This window comes from Odontesthes bonariensis, chromosome 16 (genome assembly GCF_027942865.1).
Source record: "Odontesthes bonariensis isolate fOdoBon6 chromosome 16, fOdoBon6.hap1, whole genome shotgun sequence".
Taxonomy (NCBI): domain Eukaryota; kingdom Metazoa; phylum Chordata; class Actinopteri; order Atheriniformes; family Atherinopsidae; genus Odontesthes; species Odontesthes bonariensis.
The window spans coordinates 17632057-17651428 of record NC_134521.1 but is presented as its reverse complement, the minus strand read 5'-3'; the positions used below and the strand labels follow the sequence as shown (position 1 = coordinate 17651428).

At 42.6% G+C, this 19372-nt stretch overlaps 1 protein-coding gene across 1 annotated transcript; it reads left to right on the top strand.

Annotated features, from left to right (window-relative positions):
• The first annotated feature begins 2144 nt into the window (after nt 1-2144).
• On the top strand, nt 2145-18437 carry LOC142401182 (uncharacterized). The gene is made up of 11 exons (XM_075486478.1): nt 2145-2498; nt 4894-5014; nt 6669-6776; nt 6863-6899; nt 7072-8879; nt 8969-8999; nt 10961-12726; nt 12854-12902; nt 13537-15335; nt 16166-16202; nt 16303-18437. Exons 1-11 carry the CDS (start codon nt 2404-2406, stop codon nt 17829-17831), a joined length of 7380 nt encoding a protein of 2459 aa, XP_075342593.1. The 5' UTR covers nt 2145-2403; the 3' UTR covers nt 17832-18437.
• The last annotated feature ends 935 nt before the right edge of the window (nt 18438-19372 follow it).

Below are 19372 nucleotides of genomic sequence, written 5' to 3'. Positions count from 1 at the left end.
GTGCCCCAGCTCCCCCTATGAAATGCTTCCCCTACTGGTCATGCTTTAAAGAGAGTCTGCAATAGAATGATATAACAACATCATACATTTGTTTATCTGATTGAATTAACAGATGCGAATTTCAACAAGTCCAAAATTGTCTCAAAAATTAAAATAATCAAATTTCATAGTTTTAGGTTCATTTTTACATTATTTCATTTGTGCTATACTGACTAAAGATTGATATTCATAGAAAATGTTTCCAACCGTCTTACTACAAAAGTGTCACGGTCCTTACTTTGGAATATTTGTACAATAATATAATGATAGGTGAAAGAGATGCTCTAAACTGTACAATTGTCGGATTATCATAAGTACATGTAATATTCATCTATATGAAGAAATGAGAAAAAAAGATGGACTTATGAAACACCATTGTCAGCTCAATATTATCACTGTAACTGTATTGGTTAAATGTAATAATCTACACCTAAACCGGTTTACGCGCGCTCCAGCGAATAGGGATGCATTTCTCGGCATTACTACTACCACTTGGGTCAGTTATAGCCGGGCACAACCTTTCTTTCCACTGTTATGCAGACGATTTACAAATGTATCTACCATTGAGGCCAAATAGTAACAGTGCACAACTTTCTTTGTTTAATTGTTTTGCTGATATCAAGCAGTGGTTGGCCCAAAATTTTCTTCATTTAAATGATGACAAAACTGAATGCATTGTGTTTGGGGATTCTGTAACGGCTGGCTTTGGCACCTTGTCTTCAAAGCTTAGTTCAACCATCAGAAATCTGGGAGTGACCTTTGACAGTCATCTGAGGTTGGACAAACAAATTAACAATGTCATCAGAACTAGTTTTTTTCCAGTTGCGTCTCCTGGCCAAAGTTAAAATGTTTTTAAGTCATCATGACTTTGAAAAAGCCATCCATGCCCTAATAAGTTCAAGGTTAGACTATTGCAATGCACTTTATGTTGGCGTTTCCCAGTTTTCTCTCAGTCGCGTTCAACTTGTGCAAAACGCTGCTGCCCGTCTTTAAACCAACACTAACAGACGTGTGCACATCACTCCTGTTCTTAACTCCAGGAGTGGAGGAATTGGCTTCCTGTCCTTTGTAGAATTGATTTTAAACTTTTAATGTTTGTTTTTAAAGCTCTTAACGGCCTCGCCCCATCATATTTATCTGAGCTTTCAACAGTCCGCAATCCTGGTAGAGCTCTGAGGTCAACAAATCAACTTTTGCTGGAAGTGCCCAGGTCAAAATACAAACACAGGGGTGACCGAGCCTTTTCCATCGCTGCCCCCAGGCTCTGGAATAAGCTCCCCGTCCAGCTGCGTCTTATTTCTGACCTGGGCCTCTTCAAATCTAGGCTAAAAACCTACTTATTTAGGATTGCTTTTAATACCCTGTAGTATGATGACACTTTTATCTTATTTTATCTTAATCGATTTTGTTATATTTTATTGCTTTCACTGTTCTTTTATTGTTTTTATTTGTTTTTACTTAGTCTTCTCTTTATTTATTACCTGCTGTAAAGCACTTTGGTACACCGTCTGTAAAGGGCTGTATAAATAAAGTACATTTACATTTACATTACACCGGCTGCCACTGGTAGGGAAGCTGCACTCCCGACGTCTATGACAGATTCACTCTGTGAGGTAACAGTGAAAACTCAATAAACAGTCGATGGTTTTCATTTAAATTTCAATTATAATGTGAAAAAGTATCTGCTCATCAGAGAGTATTAAGTCAAGACGAGAGAAGTATCCCACTTCTGCTTAATCCTTGTGTAATATAAGGTGGGGTACAAGTACCTCCTGTTTCTTTTCCTTACTATGACTGCAAAATATGGTATTCTCAATCAGTTGCATGTTGTGGGGAGAGTTATTGGGATTTGGATTTGTAACAGTCTCATAAAATCCTGGCTGTGGCATTTTAAAAGATACTGTATAATAAATTCTTGGAGAGGTAAATTGAAAGCCATTCCCTGCTAAATACTTCGCCATGAGACAACGTGGAACTAACGCGATGCTTTTAAAAGGTTTTGCTGGAGTGGGAGATGAGTCATCTTGACACTGGAACGCTTTGGCCAATCCCGACCGGTGCCATCCTGCCCTCTCGTGGTGAACATGCCGTACAGCACCGACTAGTTCCTGGTTGATGGGATAACACGCTTTCGGGGACTGTTAGCTCAGCTCGCAACATAAAACTTTTGAAAGCATGGGATTGGTCGGTTCTTAGTTTGCCAAAGATACATTAAACGAAAATAATATTAAAATCAACTGTGTTGGTTGCAGTTTTTGTTCGAGGTATGGCTCTGTAGACAAGAGTTTGCTTACAGTAGGCTTGCCAGCTTGCAACCGCCAGCTACGCCAGCTAACTTGCTTGCTAGCTCCACTACAGTCCAAAATGACTGACTGCTGCGCCGCAGCGAACTGTGATTACCAGCAACAGGAATCCGAAAATACTACTCCACTTTTCAGCTTCCCTTTGGACCCGGAGCGGTAAGAGTTGGGCTTATTTCACTTAGCTTTGAGTCACGATCGAGCCGTTGAGCATGCAAAATGAATGTGTTAGCATCGCACTGTTAGCATTGGTGTTAGCTTAACATCATGTTGGCTAATAGTGACACAACTCTGTGGAAAATGGCGCAGACTCGTTACTATTGAAAGAAAAGTCCATGTGAAATGCACTTCTCTCAGTCGTAGAGCATCGGAAACCGACGCGGGCTTGTGATATTGGCGCTACCCGCTTAGCTCCGGGTTAAACCGTTTCGCATACGGAGAGAAAGCACCGTGAAAAAGTTTTTGTGTTATTTAAATCGCCATCAGTGCGGAACACAAGCCATAAGAGAGGTAACAGAGGCGGGACTGGCGTGAGCTCATTCACTGCAATATTTAACGTCCATGTGATTACCGCTAACCAAACTATACAATTTAGCACAATAATTGGGCAGTAAAGGAAATTGTGCGCAAAGTTATTTACTTATTTTGGTTGTTTTGTCTGTTAACCGGTGATGCCCGTTGAATCTCTTGTAGTCACCGCTCTCCTGTTTCAAGTAAACATTTCGACTGTTTTCAGTGTGTTTTAGCGACTGGGTGGCGGATTTCTTAATTTGATGGTCGGATGGTAAACCCTCAAGGCCAAACGGAAAAACTGCCCACTAACACACTGCGGGGATCTCAGACTATTTAACGTCCCACCCTGCAGTGAATTTGCCGCCCATAATCGTGTTTGGGAACCTGATGTAAACTGACACCCATCTCATTTTTATAAATAATAGGTGGGCTCAGACGTTCATGTGGCCCAAGCTGTGTGCACCAATGACATAATTTGGTCTTGATTGATTGCAACTTTAAAACAGTCCTGAAAAGCATTAGAGATCAGTAATTAGCTCTCAGTTGTTGTCTGCAGTAAGAAACATCACTAGTTTGGGTAGTCTGTTATAAATCTTACTCCAAAAGCTTGAATGCCACTAGAACTTTTAAGCAATGTTTCATTAAAAATTGTAACGGGATAGTAGATGAACGAAATGAGGACGAAGTAGCACAGATGACCCCAACAGAACAGTTACTGAGTGATTTGTATCTGCAAATGTAATGAGGCAACCAGAGAAAGAAAAATGAATAGATAAATGCATTAATAACAGATGCAGCTATCGTAACCCTATAATCATCATAATAGTCATTTGGATGTACGATTAGAGTAATAATAGGGATGCAAAGCTTTCTACTGACCCACATCGTAGAGGGCTGACCCAGAGCTCATGCTTCCATACAAAACCAGCAGTGTCTTTTTAAAATATTTTGTACGGATGTCTGACCCGACCTTTAACCCCAGGACATCGTTTGTGAGAAGTCCCTCTCCTCCCACAGCGCCCCAGTGCTGGTAAATTCGATAACTGTGTAGTAAGAGAGTCGAAATATAGTAAAAAGGAGGAATAAATTACAGTTATAACTGCGGATAATAATAGTAATGAATAATATTTGTTCTCGTGATATTAGTGGTAGTTACAGTAATAATTGTAATGATAATGCTGGTAATGATGCACACGTACGTGCATGCAGGATAATGAGAGTATAGCTTTAGAAGAGAGAAGCAAAACAAAATTGATTCCAGATAAAACAATTCACCAATTAATTAGTAAACAAGATGAATATAGATGGATAGATAAAATAAAGGGTAAATATCCAATGCTAATTAATGATAATAATTCAAATTGTTGTTGTAATTATATTCCTAATAACCCCGAGAAAGAAATTAAAGAAGAAATAGATTTGCTTGTTCTGGCAATAGCATTATTGATCTAATGAGGATTTATGTTGTTTAAAAAAAACAACAACTGGTGAAGTACATTTTGAAGTATAAAAGTAACAGTGACTCACAGGGAAAGTAAAATGGTTAAATGTTAAAGAAAAACCTGAATAAAAGAATACCAGTGATATTCATCTGATGATGGAGTCGATAGGAAAAAAAGAAGTAAATGGATGAGTGAATTGACGACAAGAAGAACTCAGAGAAATAACAATTAGTCGAATGAATATGGTTTGATTAACTCTGTAATAATGTTATTATAGCCTCATTTCACGCTTCATTCATCCATTTGATGCACTGACGCTTAAAGTTTGAGGAAAAGATAAATAAATCTACATTCTGAGCTTGCAATATCACGAGCAAACCTATTTTTTTTCACTGTTTAGCCAAACAGGAATGATTAAAACAACCAATAAGTTAACAAAGTTGGGCTTTCAATCTGTGAGAAGGCGAGTTCTCAACTCTTTGATGCCTCCAGTGGCTTCTGAACCATCGTTGGCCGTATTTAGCTGTCGACACTTTTCATTACCAAGTCGGAAATTGTGCGCCTGGCATTTGATCCCCTTCTCCTCTTGTATTTTTCAGCTGCAAACAATGGTTGGACAACTGTCGTCGCCAGGATTTGGCATCGGAACCTCCAGAGCAGTTGCATAAGCTGTACAGACTCTGTGCGAAGCACTTTGAGCCCTCTATGATCTCTCAACAGGTAAGAAACGAACCCGATGCTTTCTAGTCCGTTGTAACAAGTGTACTCCAGCTGTCACTGTGTCCTGTTAGGGCAGAGCTGACCTATTCAAGTAGATTCAGTTGGTGTGTCCAAACGTTTGACTGGTGTTGTCTGTAGAAAGTAGAATGACTGTCTTCCTCAATCTTGGTAAAAACAAAAGGCAGCAGTTCTGTTTCCCTTCCAGCTGTGCACATCCTGGAGTGTTTCTGTTTAATCTACTTGGTCCAACTTAAATATGATGGGGAATTGGGTTCAGAGTGTGCTCATTTTGTTACCACTAGACTCAACGATCCTTTACAGGGAAGTGTTAACAAATCATATTGTGTAATGTTAATGTATCTTTGGGTCATTTAACACCTTAAAGTCAAATATTTGTCTCCAGAACTAAGCAGTGTGGATGCGATTAATTGAATAAATAAAGATTAATCATTGAAGCCTCCCAAACCGCAGCTCCTCGCCATTCTTTTTCTCTCACATAAGGTAGGTCAGCCCTTCCCTGCTGAGCGCAAACACACCACGGTCACAGTCGAAACGCCGTCAACTATGTTTGGCAACTAACCTCACAGCCAGTGAATGGCAGCATGACCAAGAACCACACGACCGCTGAGAGGCCCACGCTGCTCTTTAAGAGAAAAAGATATTATTGAAAAAAAAGCTAACTTGAGAAAACTAGGAGGACCTAGTTTTATTGTAGTTGTGCAGTGACTGGGTGGACGCGGCGTCCTCAGGTGACGTAAACGTGCCGTTTTTTTTGTTCTGTTCAGTAAACTTTGACTTTTTATGTTGAAAAGTGATATTTCCAGCTGCCTCCGTCCACCACCACCTTTTACAGGACCAATATCCATTGTTGTGAGATATGACAGGAAGTTTTGAGAAAACATTGACTTTCAGAATTATTTTATTATAACTCGCTTTATGCATTGTCCAAACTTGCACGTATCTAATATGGGACACTTTGGCTCTTCCTGTAGCTTTCACAGGCATGTCTCAATGAAGCTGCGGGTAACATTAACGGAAAAGTGACCAGTGTCTGAATGGCTTAATGACATCACCGTAACAGATTGGTGACGCAGTTAATGTTGTGTGTCTTGTGTGTGAGAAGCCTTAAGAGCAACACTGACTTTTGTTTGGCCAAGAACATACTTGCATTTTAATCGCACATTCACATAAGCAACTTACTCTGTACTTGGTCTCGTACTTGCCCGTTGTACTGCGGCTGTTACTGGAGTATTCCACTAGGGGGCACACTGGATTACTGAGACTGGGTCCTTTCCACTCTGTTCCACCAACGTCTTTGTAGATATGCAGGTATCTGCTCACTTTCTCTACAAGCTTGTCTTCAAAGCTTGTGATGATCTTACATTTGGTCAAATTTGGCTCTAGGCTTGCCCTGTTGCAGCTTGCGAGCATGTGGCGCTAACTTCTGATAAGCATTAGGATGCTCCAAACAAATTAGAGGATACGTAAGGAAGCCATGATAATCATGCGTATCCATAATTAGAAACAAGTCCTGGCCTAAGACTGTGTTGTTGTAAAATTTGGTTGTATTATTATTGTTATTAGGTAGGTTGTTGATGGGGGAACTTCGAATCAACCTATAGCTTTAAACTGTGATCTGCTTTTTGTTTTTCAGAGTGCTTCCAGTTGGGTTTTAACGGAAGATGCTGTTCCGACAATATTTGACCTTACAACGCCTGTCAATAAACAGTCCACCTGTAACAGGAAACGAGCCAGAGACCCAGTAAGTGTTTGGAATTATTTTTGGTATTTTAGATCAAACATTAAATGCTAAAAATACAAATTTCTTATCTTTTTCTGTCCGTCTAGTCAGAAGAGGAAGCCGCTGTTGTGAAGAAAACAAAAGGTACAGTAACTAGTTGGATACAGTTGAAAAATCATTCCTGTATTTCATCTCCTGACGGTTTTGTTCATATTAAAATGTTTTGGCTCCTGTTTTAGATGAACAATTTAGCAATTTAACATTTTAAAAAAAATGCTAAACAGCTTTCCAACCAGAATATTCTCTGTCATGTCAGATAACGCAGCAGCAGAAGTACCAGAAGTACCAGAGGAGACAAAAGAAGCGCCTGGAGAGAACAGTACAGCGACTGACCTCCAAAAAGATAACCAAACCCAAGAGGATGGAGCCATCTCGAGAGCAAAAGAGACTTTGAAAGTTTATTTCAAGGAGATCCTGGCACTGACAGGATTCAGCATCAATGGCGAAAACATCGGTGCCGATGAGCCGGTCGGAGGTGCGAGGGGTCAGCAGGCGCGCAATCGTATCTGTGTGGAGAAAATTGACAAGAAAGAAATTCTGCAGTTCAGTGAAGACCTCATGCGGGAAGAGATCCAAAACAGCCTTCGCCTGGCACGATTCTTCTCCATTCTGCTGCAGGATGTGACGAACATAGAGGGAAAGGAGCAGATCCCAGTTTTCATCAGGTCTGTCACGGTTGCGGGTTTCCCACAAAAGCACCTCGTAGGATTCTTACCATGCGATCTGGATGCAGAAAATCTGTTTTACATGCTCCTCTCCGAGCTGAGAAATAAGTGGGGGCTGAGGATGGAGCATTGCAGAGGACTCACTTATCTCATTACAGGGAGCATGTGTCAGAAGATGCGAGATCTTACATGTAGAATCCTGCAGGAGTTTCCACAAGTAGTTCTGTCACCAAGTGACCCATATGCATTCAATATATGGATCATCCGCTGCATGCCTGTGCCGTCAATCCAGAAGGTGGCAGACACTGTGGAGCAGGTGGCCTCGTTACTCAGGAGAACACCGGAGCTGAGCAAACGATTGGAGGGAAAGATCCAGATGACTTACGGGCATATAAAAGGGGAAGTTGAGAGGATCAAAACAGCTATCACTGGGAATTGGGAATATGGTACCGACGCCTTCCAGACCATGCTAGAAGTTCTTGAGCCATTCCTGACCTGCATCAATGAGATCATTTCAAAGGTGGATGAAGATACTGCTGAACAAATGGCCAAGCTCAAGCCTGTTTTGAAGAATTTCAATTTCATCATCACACTTGTTGTTCTGAAGAACACCCTCTGTTGTGTGAGCATTCTTAACTCAAGTCTCAGGGGAATAATCAGCATCAGCAGTACTTTGCAGTACACAATTTCTAATGCCTTAAAGCTGGTAAGCAAATACCAACAGGAGCTCCCAATATTTCACAGGAAGTGGTTTTCAGATGCAGTTGGCCGAGCAAAGAAGCTGGGAGTGGAAGTCAGTAAACCAGAGATGGATCAAGCAGACACAACTGAGACCCCACTGGAGGACTTTTACAGAGAGACTCTAAGTCGGCCTATGTTACAGTATCTTGTTGCAGAGGTGAAGAGGGTGTTCAGCACAGAGATGGTGAGGATTCTCCGATGGCTCTCACTAGTGCCGTCTTACATGGCTGATCACAACTTCAGCATCCGCAGGGATAAGGTGGCAGACGCCAACTTAAACAACCTGGCACGGCCCGACACGTTCTATGAAGAGCTCGGCTGTTGGGAAGTGAAGTGGAGGCACGCGAGCAAGCGCAGAATCCTCCCCACCACGGTGTTCGCAACACTCAAGATTCCAGATATTGGGTTTTACCCAAATGTACAGAGCTTGCTGAGGGTGTTGGGCACCGTTCCGTGCGTAAATGCAGAGGCTGATGTCTACGGCCAGTACCATATGGTCCTGGAGCGATGCCAATCCTACCTGAATGCCACACTGGAGGACCAGAGACAGTGCAGCATGGCATTTGTGTATGTGAACCAGGATGTGCACTTCAGTGTCGAACAAATGGTGGACTCGTACGTCCAGAAGCATCCAGATATCTTGCAGTTGCTGCAAAGGGTGAGTAGACGTTCAGAAGCAGGATGCCATCGAATTTCCACAGCTCACTGTTCATCCTGAAGTAACTTGTGCTTGTGTGGTTGTTGCAGGATGATGACACAACCAAGAAGCTTCCACAAGGTGAGATGACTTGGAAATTCTATACTTCGCCATTACATCTAGTTAATTGTACCGTCATGTTAAAACGTGAATTAAATATATACAGTGTAGGTAAAAGTTTCAGGACTTTAAAAAGGACTACTTTAAACACAAAAGGCCCCTTAACACTGGTCAAAAAAAACCTGATCACCATCTTTTAAGTGCAGTGTGAAAGTGTTTAATCAGCGTTCAGTCCTGCTTCAAATGACTCTGCACCAGGTGCAGGTTTTTTTTTTTTTTTTTAATCGGCTCCTGCTCGGCACATCATTGATGAGAACACTACAATATGCTGACTTTCAGTGTGGGTGCTGTGGTCATTTATTCTTTACAGAAACAAACATCTCAAGGCTCTAAAACTAACACCAACATATAGTGGACAAAAAGAGGCGAGATGGATCTATTTTACTGTCTGAAAGACAGCTGACGGCTCACTTTCAGTCAGGCTGTGTGGGACCGTACGTCGTCCGCAGTCCTGTTAAAAATAGAAAGAAAAAACCAGCCTATCTCAACCATGCTTATCTGACATTGTTTTCCATCCACCTGTAAGCAGGACGATCACATAGAGTATGGAAACTGTTACTACACAGGGCCTTCTGCTGCATGGGGTCTTACTGTTGCCCATATCTATAGCTGCTTTCGGACAGAGCCGTTCTAAGAACGCAGTTATAAGAACTGTCCTTCCCCAGCGGAACTGTTTCAGTCTGAATTCGCACATGAGTCGGGACCAGGTCGGGACTGATGAGCCGCGCGCAGCCGTCTGAGTCAGTAACGTGTTACTTTAGCGCCACATTCAACAACAAAACAAAACCCGGTAAAAGTAAGGAGAGAAGAAAAAACACCACAAAGAAGCTAATATGGAGAGCGGGGAGGCCACCATGTTCATGGTCTGCATGATGGTGATATTAATCATGGACGATCACATCAGGCGTCTAATATCGAGGCTGGAAGAGCACACAGAGAGAGTCAGGAGACGAAGGATCGAGCGCAGGCCATACTTTTTCATTTCATGAAGTAAGAAAGGAGAGCAGAGCGCTGCAGACAAATGAGACCAGTGTAAGTTTAACTTATTAAACACGCGCCGGTTGTGTCTGTGTCGTATGAGTAAACATTTCAGCCGTGACAGCATGACAAGGGGCGTAGCTACCGACCACCAAACGCCTCCGTTAGATTCGTTCTATAGAACCCTGAAAAGACCCGACCTCGGAGAAGGAGCTGAAAGGGTTATAGGAACTGAGGGCGATGGTCCCGAGTTCTTGTATGTCCGAATGCGGGAGAAAACGGCCCCGCGGATTAAAAGGTTGTTAGAACTGCAAAAGGTTCCTACAGTCCGAAAGCGGCTATTATTCAGATCTTAGGACATGAACGTCCTTGATGTCTTTTACAAAACTTCAGACACTTTGTTCCCCTACAGAACAGAGGGAATCTGTAAGATTGTGTTTCAGATTCACTGAAAAAGCGGTCAAACACAAGATTCCTTTGACATGTCACATCTGTGAAACATGCACAGTACCACCTGTGCAGTGCATTTATCTGCAGTGGACTGATTTTTAATTTGTGACCCTTTATCCACTCCTTGGTCTCACTATAGAGAGCGAATGTCACCTCAAGTTATTCTGTTTTAAAAAGGCATCATTCAGCTTTTGGCACAGTTGTACATTGCACTATTACAAGAATAGTTTTTACTTTATTATTTTTTTCCTCACAAAGACTTTTCAAAAAACCAGTAAGCATGTTATGATTTTGCTCGTATGCAAATTAAATTTTGATGATCTCTGTGCAAAGAAGACCGTGTACAGCAACTGTGATCAGAGGTCGAGGAGCATTTTTCTAGAGTCAGTTTATAGGAGTCTGTAAGTCATGTGCAATGACCAATTTGTGATGTGTGAAAAGTTTGCAAGGACCATTGTGATCTCACCAAAGACCACTCTTGCCTTTCGTTTCAGTGGCGGTCCATGGAAACCATGCTGAAAAGGATACTGAAGAAGAATTACATCTTATAAATCTAGAGATGGATGCTGAGAGGCTTGTGGAGATGAAATGTGCAGAGACTGACAGAGAAGCTCTTAAATCTGCTTTGCAGGCTGCAGTGGCGGCTGCTTGCAGCAGTCACAGCAGGTTAAACAGCGACGCTTGTTCTCAGGATGGAGAAGTTGACTATGTGACCAAGTCTGAAATGAAGGAAGTTCTCACTGTGTGCGAGAATTCTGTCAGGGAGGGAATCCTCATGGAAGTGGGTAGTTCGTTTTTTTCTTTGATCATCGACCGTGTCATGAAACTGGGGGAGAAAGACTATCTTCCACTCTTTCTTAGGTTTGTGGACAGTTTCGATGTCATGCGATTAGAGCTGATGGGATTCCTTGAGTCGGATCTCGATTGTGACGTCATGGTACAACGCCTTCTGGAAATAGTTACTGTAGAGTGGCACCTTGATTTGAGTAACTGCAGGGGTCAAGCATACCTGGGCTCTGGTGATGTTTCCTACAAGCTGAAAGCCTTTGCCTGTAAAGTTCAGGAGAAGTATCCTCTTGCTATAAGCACACACTGTTCTTCCTACTCTTTCAACACATGGTGGTCAAAATCAATCCCAGTGCCTGCGGTTAAAAGAGCCCTAGATGCATTTGAAGAGGTCTTGATGTTTTATGGCAGCAGCGCTGCTCTAGAAAAACAGCTCGACCATGTGATAGCCTTTGGTCTCAGAGAGAGCTATGAAAAAGTCCAAGAGTTACAAGGGAAGTTCTGCTCCCTTTGGCAGGAGAAGCATGATTCTTATGAGGTGTTTGTGCAGATGCTTGAGCCCCTGGTCGAGTGTCTGGAGAAAGTCAAAAACAACCCACAGAGATGGAAACCTTTTGTGTCTGAACAAGCAGGAGCCCTTCTCCGCAAGGTTATGGAGTTTGATTTCATCATTGCGATGGTGGTCTTGAAGAATGCGTCTTCTTTTACCAGAGAGCTCAGCGCAGGTATCCAGAAGGACCAGTTCAGTGCTGCATCCCAGCTTTGCCAAATCAGTGGTATTGTGGCCACTCTGAACAGAGTGAAAACAAATATGAAGGTGTTCCACCAGAACTGGTTTGATGAGGCCTGTGCGATAGCACAGAGTCTTAGAGTACAGATTGAAGTGCCTGAAAACTCGATGCCAAGAGATGGCATGATAAAGCCAGTCGGATATTACAAAGACTGCCTGAGTGTGCCCCTGGTAGACAACCTCATCAATGCTGTGAAGGATCATTTTTCAGAGGACCACAAAGAGGCTCTGAACTTCCTCTCCCTGGTCCCATGCTCAGTCACAGTGAGTTACATGTTTGAGAGCTTGAAGTCAAAGCCTCCTCTCTACAGCAGTGATCTGCCTGATGCAGACAACTTCTTCACAGAGCTGTGTTGTTGGAGAGTAACATGGAAGACTAAAGTGGCATCCGTGACTATCCCAAGCTCCATATTCCACACATTACGTCTGCCGCTCATGCAGTACTTCGGGAACATCAATGCCCTGCTGAGGATTATGTCTGTGCTCCCCAGCACGGAACTTGAGGACTGCGGTGTTGTGATGCGCCACAATAAATTCCAAGACTACCTGAGAAATACACGTCCCAAAGACAGGTCCCCCTGTCTGGCTATGCTGCATGTGGGCACAGACTTCAGCAGAGACCTGGACCGCATGGTGACCCAGTGTTTGAAGGTTACTCCACAAGCTTTGGAGGGTATCTGTCTGGTAGGTACCTGTATTCTTCAACTGAATTAAACATGTTACATTTCTGTTTTCTTTGTGTTTAACTCTTCGTGCTTTATTTGTGGAACGAGCATCAGAATAATTTTGATACACCTGGCTTTTGTTGCAGGACAAGGAATCCAAGAGTCTCATCAGGAACTCTGAAAATAATATGGAAGGTATGTTTTAAGAAATGATCTTTTTTACTCTCCTCTTTTCTGGGGCTGGGCGATAAATTAATCTCAAAGTTGGATCGAAAATAGATTGGTCTTTCTCGGTGATCAGCAATAAGCACATTTTTGGTCGATGCATTGATAGAGCAAATGGCCTGTGGCTCAGCACAAAAAAAATGCAACAACAACCAATGTGTCTGTCCATTAACTCAAACTGCACGCCCATTTATTCCCACAAAACATTGTTTGAGCTATCAGCGGCTAAGAGGACTGAATGCATTTGTGGTAGACTTGAGTGAACTGGCCTTATCCTCTAAAACTGTTGAGGTAATGAATTATTTTGTAATTACTTCACTATCAAAACTATCAACTTTTTTTTAATTTACTGTAGAGCTGCATGCAGCATATCTGTTCAGCCTCTTTCTCCGTCTTTGTAGAAAAATGGAGATAATTTCACAAAGTAGGACCTTAATGCGAAACAGTGAAAATGGAGGCATTGTGTTGCTTATGTAATGATGCATTATGTAAATACGAATCCAACTGTAGATGCATATGAATATAGCCTACTCTTTTCTGCCATGGTTGGACCACATGTTTGACATAACCACTGTTTGTCTGTTTTTCTCCCTGATGTATGTAGTTGATTGTGTCAAGGAGGAAGATGAGGAGCCCAAAGTTCAGCAATCTCCTGAGAAGATGCAGGACCAGGACATGAAAGCAATAGATGAGAATGGGCACACAGGAGATAACCGTCAGAGTCTGGCTACAGTTTTTAGGCTGGCTGCAGCTCTGGGGAAAAAGAACAGCCGTCTTTGTGACCTCTCAGAAGAGGACAGAGAGCCACTTGTTCAGGAGCTCAAGATGTGCCACTGGTTTGGAAGCGAGAGCAAAAGCACACCATCTATTAGTGATGATGAAATGGTGAACCTCCTCATCAATGGAATCAGAGATGTCATACTTAAAGAAATACAGGAGTCTCCATTCTTCTCACTTATCACAGACAAACCTGTTAGAATTGCTGATAAAACCCACCTGCCTGTTTTTGTCAGGTATGTTGGTGAATCTGCACCAAAGGTAGAGCTCATGGGCTTCTTACCTTTTGATGAAAACTGTAATGTTGATCGGCAAGCCAGTAACCTTGCAAAGATTCTCACGGAAGACTGGGGCCTACCGATGTCTCAGTGTCGAGGACAAGCGTTCATGCATTTGGGCTCAGGATATCAAAGCCTGAAGAAAATGTCTTTGGATTTCCTCAAGAGCTACCCGCCTTGTGTCGTAACACCCAGCGAGTCTTGTGGTCTTGCCCATTGGCTGGCTGGGAGCGTGCCTTGCCCTTCAGTGGCAAAAATGCTGGACATCACAGAAGATCTGCTGCTTTTCTTTGATGAATCTCCTTGTCTGGAGGGGCAGTTGGCACAAGCTGTTGATGGGCTTTTGAATATGCCACGAGAGGCTTTAGAGGAAATTCCAGAAACCTGTTGCTCCAGGTGGAAAAAGAGAGAGGACTTCTTTGACATCCTTGCTGATACATTAGAGGGCATTCTTAGCTGCCTGGACGCTGTTAGCTCCAGCACCACAGGGGCTAAGTCCATACACGCACAAGTTCTCTCTACTGCTCTGAGGAACATGGATTTCATTGTCACCTTAGTGATTCTGAAAAATGCTTGTGCTCCATTAAGGAACTGCAGCACTGTCTTCCGCTGTGGAAACCCTGCTGACATCCTCTGTGAAGTGGAAAAAATTCCTTCAATCATAGAGACTTTTGACAAAATGTTAGAAAATGTGAGCACTCTGCACTCCGCTTGGTTTGAACAGGCATTCCAGCTCGCATCCAAGGTTGCTCCTGAACAAGTGTGCTTCTCGGAGGAAGCCAACAACTACGATTCTCCTGAGATTTATTACAGAGAAAAGCTGAGTGTCCCACTGCTCCAAAGTCTTATTGATGAAATGAAATACTGCTTCTCAGACAGCCACTTAAAGGCCCTCTCAGTCCTGTCTTTGCTGCCATCTTGCAATCCACAACCTATTCTGTCAGACTCCGTAGACAAGCCTTTCAGCCTCTACCTTACAGATCTCCCCGAACCTGAAGCCGCTGAGCAGGAAATCAACACTTGGGCCACTGTTTGGGGGGAGAAATACCAGGACGTTGCCCTTCCAACATCCATTGCTGAAGCACTTGTCCATCCAGAGTCCAAGAGTCACCCGACTGTTTCCTTACTGCTTAGGCTAGTTGCAGTCCTGCCTAGTGTCAGCATGGAGTGCGACCTGATGAAGACCACTCTGAATTCTATGAGGGATCTCTTTAAACGCACTGTATGCAGAGGCAGCAGGACAAATCAAGTGATGCTCATCTCTCACTGCACAACATTACAGAGGCTGCCAGATGTCATTGAGAAATGCATGGAAGTAGATCCCGAGAGCAGTCCATGTCTGTCGCAGGTAACTTCATGCAGCTCGCTGTGGATCATTCTGTAGTTGCAGACACTCATTGTCCTTATTTTCCATGTGTAAAATCAATGTTCTTTGTCCTGATAATTAGTAACCGAAGTCTTTGGGTTTTGATCATTTGGTTTGACAAAGCATTGAAAATTTCTCCTGGCCTTTTTTATTTGTGTCGTCATTTATTTTTTTCTAAGAACAAACGACTAATAAATCAGTAGCTGAATAATTGAGCCCAATGTCACAAGGAATTGTGAAGTAGTGAAGTTTGTCACCACACCCCATGTGTGGCAGTTTAAAAAGTCCGGCCTTAAGAATTGAGATGACACAAATCTGATAGGTATTAAACTTCTAGTCTGTGATGACATACAGTTTTTCTAAACCCAAACATGTTTTTTTTTTAACATCTAAACCCTAACTGTGTACTTTGAACTCCTATCCTGAACCGTCTACTGGCGGTAGTGAAGTAGAAAAGTAACGACAGAGGTAGAAAAGTGAAAAGAGGATGGGATTCAAACTAATGATTTCTTGCTTGAAGATTGGGGGACAGGAGTGATAACGTCATCGGAGTTGGGATGGGAGCTCCATCACATTAGAAAACCGAGGAAAGAAGCAATTGTACAGTTTTTGAGCTTTCCTTGTGAAATTGCTACATATTTTCTATGGTCTCGCATACATATTTTGCGACCTGGCATGAGATTGTGTTGAATGGTCAGCGGTTACATCCCTAACGTCCCACCTCGTTGAATATGTATAAGAAACAGAATACGTGTTTTTGTAGCAATTTGAATCCGCTCTACATAACTGAAGCTGTTGTACATCTGTTTTAGGTCATGGGAACTCTACAGAGACTAAAGTTGGATGGAGGTAAATGCATTTATCGCAACTTTATTATAACATCATGGTATACTGTTTTGATTATGAAAGACAGTGAGGTGAATTGGCTTTTGTGTTTCTTCCAAATTAGGAAGCCTTGAGGTAAAACCAGAAGAAACAACAGAAGGTGCCAGCATTGCAGACCCACCTGCTGACGGAGAAGTGAAACCTGCTGAACAGGAACTGGAACAGGGGGTTATTCAAGGACCAAGAACGGCAGTGTCTTTTTACGAGCCGCAACTACGTGAACAAATCATCAAGCAACTCTGGGACTCTCAGTTCTTCACGGTTATAACTGAGCATACTGTTGAAATTGATGGTGAGCTCTATGTCCCGTTGTGCATCAGGTACTTAAACAAAGAGGACATCCAGTGTGAGGAAACACTGGCTTTCATCCCTTTCACTGAAGACTCGGTTGTCCTTGCCGAGGCTATTGAAACCGCCTTGTCTGAAAAGTGGGGGCTCAACATGGAGTATTGCAGAGGACAGGCCATGCTGAGTGTTGGTGAAGTAGGAGCTCAGATGAGGGCTGTAAGTGTAGCTATAGCCAACAAATACCCACAGGCTGTCAGAACTATCAGCTCTGCTTTGTCTCTCAACGTATGGCTGGCTAAATCTTCTCCTGCCGAAGAAGCAGCCGATGGCGCGTTCCTCATAGGGAAACTGTTACACTGGCTCACAGAGGACGCAGAACGCCAAAACAAACTGGAAGACATGATCATGTACGTGTTCCAGCATGATGAAGGAAAGGGCAGCGAGTTGACGGACAAACTCACCAAGAACTGGGAGAAGAGTCATGAAATGCATGAGGTAATGGTAGAGATTTTAGAAGCGGTCATGCTCTGCTTGAACGAGCTGAAAGGGGAGGGAAGTACTTCAAACCAGCAGCAAGCGTCGCACTTCTTTGAAGCGATCAGAAACTTTGAGTTCATCCTTTCTGCTGTGGTGCAGAAGAGTGTTTTGAGTGCAACTAAAAAGTTAAGTCAGTCTCTTCTGGGCAAACCCTTGGATATGTTGCTTGCTGTGAATAGCTTGCCCGATCTCAAAGTATCCCTCAGTCAACTCCAGAGCGACATTGACATCCATCACAAGACCTGGTTTGAGGAAGCAGTCGCCCTGGCTTCTAAACTCCATGTCACAATGTTGCACCCGGTGCTTCTCGAGCCCTTAAGCGAGTTTTACAAAGAATCTGTCAGCGTGAAAGTTGTGGAGCATTCAATAGCAGAAATCAATGACCTCTTCACAGAAAAGGTCTTGGATACCTTGAGATGTCTGGAGATTGTGCCTTATGCAATGTCCAAAGTAGAAACCAGCATTCTCAGTGGTCTTGTGTTCCGCCTGTACAAGGAGGACTTGCCCGATCAGACCTCCCTCCACTCTGAGATGAAGGCGTGGAAGGAGAAATGGTTGGATCCTCTGGCAGGCTATCTTCCGGCGACTGTGCTCGATACGCTCAAGACGTCACAGATACGAAGTTTTGCTAACATTGAAACTCTCCTCAGACTTCTGGTCATCTTGCCGTTTTCAAGGAGGGAGAGCAACTTCAGGCAGGGAAAAAGGAGCTTGCAGGAGTTCATTCAGCTGGAGAAGAAATCTCTCACTGAGCTACATCCTCTGTAAGAGTTGCGGTTCTTCAGTTAGATTTGAGCGCGTGTCAGTGGACATCAGCATCACCGTACTGAAGGACTCGTGTGTTCAACCCTTACTGAGAACTTCTGAACACAATTTCTGTGTACATTATGGAATTTTAATTTGGTTGTCATCCTACAAAGCCCTGTCCTATGCTCTGTTTTTTTTCTTTTAAGTTTGTAGTTTGTACAGTTGTACTGCCCAATGGGACCAATTTCATGGCCTAAATGCTTAGCAGTGCCCCACTGATGGTTATCAATGCTCGTGTGCCTTGATGAGAAACTAGTAATTCCCCTCATGTTTCATAATAATACAGACGTTTAAAAAAAAAAAATGTCCCATTGGCTTTTTGAAAGAACTATTTTTTTTCCATCATAAGAAACAGCCAGACTGATTGATCTATCACTGTCATTAATTCATTCTAATTATGTAATTGCACCCTTATCTTTCCTGGGCACAACTAGAAATGGTTAGTTCTATCATGTTTCTTGCCTCCTTGCAGGAATTAATTTGCTGTATCTTTGCGAAGAATGTTTCCTTATTAGGAGAACCTTCATATATATTTGTCAAAAAAGTAATAAAATGATCCAAAAAGAGTTTTTGGCTTGTGGGCTTTCAAGTTTCTTTGTACAGGTAAATGTTGAGCTTGTAGTCAGCTCTTTCAGGTCAACACAAGATGGCGCAGTGTAGCTATCGTTTGTCTTCAGAGGGAACCTTTAAATGTGGAGAGAAGTTGCGTTTGAAAATGGTGGATTTACATTTAGGTTTTTGCACAAACTTTCATTTCACAACACTGAATCGAGTTCTTATAATTTATGGCACCGGGAACTACATTTACATTGATAAACTGCATAGTCACAGAGCGCCTTTGAACCCCCAACCCTCCTATTAGGATGAAGAAAAGCTACATACCTCATCCCCACATGAACGCTATGATATGGTTATGCTTTACAGAAATTATGGTTTCTCTTCAAAGTAGGTATATTTATGATAAAGGCTACTAGTGTTACTGACTGCAGATCATGAATTATGTAATGTGATTGATTCACTGCTCAGAAGGACGTGAGCTTGTGGAAAGTTAGGTCTGTCTAGCTGCTAATTTATTTCAGTGTTAATGTTTACAGTTGCCGCTTGTCCTCAAAGTGTAAGGCCGCTGCAGTGGTCGGTATGTGGGATAGACATTTATTTGCCAGTGACGCAAATCATCACTTTTAGGTTCCATTGTTCCTTTTGTTATTTAGTTAATATGTCATTTTAAGAACAAATGTCTCCTGCTGGACATTGTCTGCGTTTCCTGTTAATTATTTGCTATTAACTCCAGTTTGGCACAGTTACCCTCACAGGAGGAATTTCATTAATACAGCTACTGTACTGACAGAGACTCGAGATGGCGATATGTTTTATGGCTTATTTAAGCTTATGTTTTTTTGTTTTTCATGTTGCAACAATTCGAAAGTTGCATATGAGTCTCTACTTTTTCCGTATTCTTTGGCTCAATCCCCATTCCCACTCTTGGCCCTATCCTTATGTTT

Bases quoted from the DNA above. Each gene is read 5' to 3' on its own strand.
- LOC142401182 (XM_075486478.1), top strand. From the start codon at position 2,404: ATGACTGACTGCTGCGCCGCAGCGAACTGTGATTACCAGCAACAGGAA. The intron at 2,499-4,893 runs GTAAGAGTTGGG...TGTATTTTTCAG, and splicing joins TTCCCTTTGGACCCGGAGCG to CTGCAAACAATGGTTGGACA. The intron at 16,203-16,302 runs GTAAATGCATTT...CTTCCAAATTAG, and splicing joins GAGACTAAAGTTGGATGGAG to GAAGCCTTGAGGTAAAACCA.